Raw genomic sequence first — 4,980 nt, forward strand, 5'->3', positions numbered from 1 at the left:
TTTATACTTAAGCAATTTCTTTGTTTTAAAGAATTGAACTGTGATTTTTAGTAAGTAAGTTTAATAATTGTACTTAAATTAGTGATATAAAGTAAATACACATATGCCTAGTCACAAACATTCGCCTTTATAATAATAGTGTAAATTATGGTTATTTTGTTTTAAATGTAGAAGGTTGATAACCTCCGAATAGAAACGTTTATACTTAAGCAATTTCTTTGTTTTAAAGAATTGAACTGTGATTTTTAATAAGTAAGTTTGTTGAAACTAATTGTACTTAAATTAGTGATATAAAGTAATTTGTTTTGAATTTTTGCAGAATAATTGCTTTTTTAAAGAGAACTACAGGTTTTGTTTTTGTGATAGTAACAAATTGGACTGAAAATTGAAATACAGGTATTTTTCAATCAAATATTCTTTTTATTTTCATTAAGATGCCAGGAACAGTATCTGAAAAATTAAAATACAACATTTTCATGAACTCAAATGACATTACATAAAAGTAAATCGTTGGAATTTATCAAAATGTATTTTAGTACCATTCAAAAATGTTGATTTATAAAATTTTGTAGTATCAACTGCGACCTACGCCTCAACAATGAAGGTCGGTTGTCGTGAACACTGTTCTCCGTCGAAAGTTGCGGAGTTACAGGGACCTGCTCCATATGTTGTTCTGAAAAATATTATGAATTTGTCAACATTTTGTCATAAAGATTTGTATTCCTTATGTACAGTCAAATTGATAACATTTACCTAACAATGTGTCATTCATATCAATGGCTATATTATGTAATACAGCCAATGCTATGATCACAGCTTTTCCATTTTGGAGGCTTACTGGTAAGCCATGGAGTAGGCATTGGAACCGCTGCTTCCACACCCCAAAACACCTTTCAACAGTGTTCCTAGTTGAGATGTGAGCATTATTGTATGCTTCTTCTTCTGGACGACTAGGCCTTAAAATAGGTGTAAATAGATATGGCAGAAGAGGGTAGCCCGAATCGCCAATAAGGCGTCCTCTAAACTGCCTATCCTCAAATCGTTGTTTTATATTGCTCTCCATAAAAATTCGACTGTCATGTGTACTGCCTCGCCATCTAGCCACTATATCCATTATTTTGAGGTCAGCATCACAGACAACCTAAAATAAAAAAAACAGTATCCTGTAGGTAATCCATCCAATAATATAGTGTTGAATGTTGCTAAAATTTAGATCATACAAAGTAAAAATTATAGACATTATTAAAACAAATCTTTCTCTGTTGTAAACTGTATAAAATCAAAATATATTTTACCTGAACATTCAGGGAATAATAGCCTTTTCTATTAATATAGTACTGGGCCATGTCACCTCCGGTTTTTTTAATTTTAATGTGGGTGCAATCTATGGCTCCTATCACCCCAGGAAAATTTTTAATTGCTCTAAATTTGGCACTAATTCTTTCCTGCTCTCCTATAGTGATAGGCATTTTGATGAAGGAATTTGCCTTATTCGCGATTGCATGCGCGACTCTGGCGCATATCCGGCTCACTGTCGGCTGACTTAGGCCATGGAGGTCACCAGCATCATCTTGTACCTGAAAATGTATGAAAATAATTATAGCAGCCACGACAAAGGGATAAAATAAAACACTTTTTTGTGCTTACCTCACGACGTCCCCAACATCTTATGGCCACTAAAACTTGCAGTTCAGGACACGTGCCACCACCTCTAGCGCTCTGAACCAGATCATCTTCCACCAAATCTATGATGGTGCGCACTGTGTCCTTATTGAACCTATATTTTATTTTAAAATTTAGGTCCCGCAAATCGAATGGGTTGCTTCGTTGGCGGTAGAGCTTTCTACGTCGCGCTGGGTCGGCATTATTGGCTAAATGCACAATTGCATTTATAGCATTCATTTTCACAAGCAAGGATCACAGCAAGGATATTTTGAATAAATAAACCAACGAAGTGACATTCATATGAAATGACATTTATAAAAGTTAGGTTAAAATAGGTTTATTAGAGCTTTAAACAAGGCCCGAGCTCTCGATAACTTATCACACAGTTATAAGAGGATTTTAGCGCTAAATGACGATTATGAATAACAATTTTTATCAAACGTTTTATAAACCTCTAATAAGCATTTGATAAAATGTGAAAAATGATTATGAATAAGACCGTTAGAAACATTCTCACCGAGGAGGATAAAAGAGCTTTCCGGTCCGCAAAACATTCGTTGGGAATTTGTAATCAAACAAGAGAAAACAAAAAAAACACTACAATTGGAAGTCTCGAAAGGAGAAATAGTCTTCTTTCAGTACAAAGCCCAACATTGCGTGAAACTAACAAAAAACTGGTGGAAAGCTATTTTGAGGCCGATGAAATTTACGGTGAGCTTAAGCGAGACCGAAGAATGGAGCTTGAACGATACAAACACAATCTGATGTACAACAAGGAAAACCTTGTAACCTCGGAATTCCCAAATCTGGACGATTTAAAGAATATAGTGACGCTAATAATCAACTGGTTCTATTCCTATGTGAACACAGAGCCTTCGATGAAGGGGAAGCCACTAGACTATTGTGTTCAACAGCTGAAGGGATTGCCGCCCAGTTTATAAAAAAAAAATCTAGAAAGACTCAGAACAGCAATATCAATATCCAGAATTTCGGTATTTCAAGAACAACCAGAGCAGCGAATGGAGCGCGCCAAACTACTACAAATAAAACTATTGCCAGACATTACAACGGTTGGAGCGGTAGCCAAGTAAGTAACAACACTGGAATATATATTGGCAAACAACAACATATCAAATGTACGATTTGCAACTATTACAAAAAGACATTTTCTCGGACAGACAAAAAAGAGAAACAATTTATTCTTCATGGGACCACCGAGCACAGGAAAATCTATGATTATGGAGTCTCTAGTACAAATGCACTACAATTATGAACGACTGACGGGACTAAGTCCGGGATCATCATTCAATTTTAGTTCATTAATCCATACAAACGCATGTTTCATGAACGAGTGCAAATTAACAGAGAACCAATTCGAACAATGGAAACTATTAGCAGCAGGACAACCGATGTTAAATACAAAAATAGACGATATAAGACGATATATAAGACGATACTAATTGCCGAGTTTACACTGCTAGCAATTATAACATTGAACTATATGTCAATGTACCAGAAGCAAAAGAGGCAATAGAACACAGAACTTATACATTCAGGTTCAATCAAAGAGTGTACCCAGAAGAATATTGCTTCATAACAGCAGTAGCGTGGGACGAATATTGGAAGAAAAACGCGCTAGGTGAAGACGAAGATCTATCCCATGTATAATTTTTAAGTAGTCATTATAATTTAACTAATTATTATAAGTTACACACCTATTAGTTAGTATAGTGCATTGTAAATAGCTTTTTGAAAAAAAAAATAACAAAAAGATACAATACTTTGTAACTAGCCAATTAAGTTGCATTTATAAGACTGCTTTGTAAATAGCTCATTAATATTCATACTTTGTAACTAGCCAATTAAGACTGCTATGTAAATAGCTCATTATAATATTCCAGGCTTTAGTTGATGCTGAGAAAATGTCTACAGAAGTTTTGTTTACGAAAACTAACTCAGAAAATGACAAATGTGTGTGGGTGGGTTCCTGGGGAAATGCCTTAAACATATTTCAAAAGGATGTAAAAATTTTAAAAAAGATATGCATGGTGACCCTAAAGACAAAACAAATGAATATGTTAAAGCCAAAGAATATAAAAACATAAAACTTCTTTGTTATACCCATCAAAAAATTTGTTTTTTTTACAAATACAACATTTAGTATCAGAAATATTAAAAAAAGATATACCAAAAAATATACTAAAGGAAAAAATCAAAATGTTCACAGACATATTTGTTATTCCCCTTTCAATATTGTGAAACTTATAAAAATATATTAAAAACTTATTTTGAGAATACGGTAATAAATGTTCTTATACATAGCTAATGCCGTTCAATTAACCGGATTTTGTCAGGCAAAACCACATATCACGATGATGGTGAGACTAAGGTAGCAGCACAAGCTTTAAATAGAAATAAAAAAACATAGGTGTACAAAATAAATTAATGTTATGCAGTAAGTAAAATATTCTTTATTTTTCCTATACTACTATTCTGGGAACATGCTATTTATTTATTGGTTTTTGTAAATAATAAGAAAGAAATAGGTTTAGTTAAATGTATCTTTTCATCGAAGGGCGGTTAACGAGTGCAAGCTATTTAGCTATTCTCCAGGAGATGTTGCCGACCATAATGGACGACGTGCCCCTCGCGGATCTCCAGTCGCTGTACTTCCAACATGACGGTGCTCCGCCCTATTACCACAATGCAGTCCGTGTGTACCTAAACGGCGAGTTCGGAGCGCGGTGGATCGGCCGCGGCGGGCCCGTGCCCTGACCTCCGCGGTCCCCGGACCTTACGCCTGTGGACTTTGTGTGATTTGTGGAGCGATATCAAGCGCCGAGTTTTTGTGAGTGAACCTACTAGTGTTGGTGATTTGCGAAACCGAATCATTGCGGCTTTTCAATAGGTTCAAGCTCAAAGAAACGTGCTTATTTCTTTGAAGAATAACTTGCGGAATAGAGCACGTGTTTGTATCTCGGAGAGAGGAAGACATTTTGAAAAAATACTACAATACGTGTACAGTATGTTGATATTTGTTTGAAGGTTTTTAGGTAAGTATAGTAAATACCTTTAAAAATCCAAACCAACTCGATAAATACGGTCGCGTACTTGCTTATCGCCACCGATTCCATTTTAAATCATTTATGTAGTGCAAATGCACTAAATAATCTACTACAGACTGTAAAGTACAATTAGTTGTTACGCCTTCGTTTCGTAAATAAGTACGAATACCTAACAAAACTGTGTAATGAATACATCCCCGATAGGGTAAGTGATGAACAAATATTTCTTCTTTCGCTTTAGTTTTAAGAT

The 4,980-nt window shown here is 34.9% G+C and overlaps 1 protein-coding gene across 1 annotated transcript; it reads right to left on the bottom strand.

Annotated features, from left to right (window-relative positions):
• Window positions 1-399: 399 nt before the first annotated feature.
• Window positions 400-3,773, bottom strand: LOC135081249 (putative nuclease HARBI1). Its single transcript, XM_063975994.1, has 5 exons — window positions 1,648-3,773; window positions 1,296-1,577; window positions 754-1,141; window positions 540-673; window positions 400-450 (listed from the first exon to the last, which is right to left on the bottom strand). Exons 1-4 carry the CDS (start codon window positions 1,900-1,902, stop codon window positions 543-545), a joined length of 1,056 nt encoding a protein of 351 aa, XP_063832064.1. The 5' UTR covers window positions 1,903-3,773; the 3' UTR covers window positions 400-450; window positions 540-542.
• Between the last annotated feature and the right edge of the window lie 1,207 nt (window positions 3,774-4,980).

Source organism: Ostrinia nubilalis, chromosome 19 (assembly GCF_963855985.1).
Source record: "Ostrinia nubilalis chromosome 19, ilOstNubi1.1, whole genome shotgun sequence".
NCBI lineage: Eukaryota > Metazoa > Arthropoda > Insecta > Lepidoptera > Crambidae > Ostrinia > Ostrinia nubilalis.

What these genes read in the sequence shown, in the direction of transcription:
- LOC135081249 (XM_063975994.1), bottom strand. Translation starts at nt 1,902, where the DNA reads ATGAATGCTATAAATGCAATTGTGCATTTAGCCAATAATGCCGACCCA. An exon ending in GATGTTGGGGACGTCGTGAG is followed by an intron (nt 1,578 to 1,647) that starts GTAAGCACAAAA and finishes ATACATTTTCAG; the next exon opens with GTACAAGATGATGCTGGTGA. An exon ending in TATGAATGACACATTGTTAG is followed by an intron (nt 674 to 753) that starts GTAAATGTTATC and finishes AATATTTTTCAG; the next exon opens with AACAACATATGGAGCAGGTC.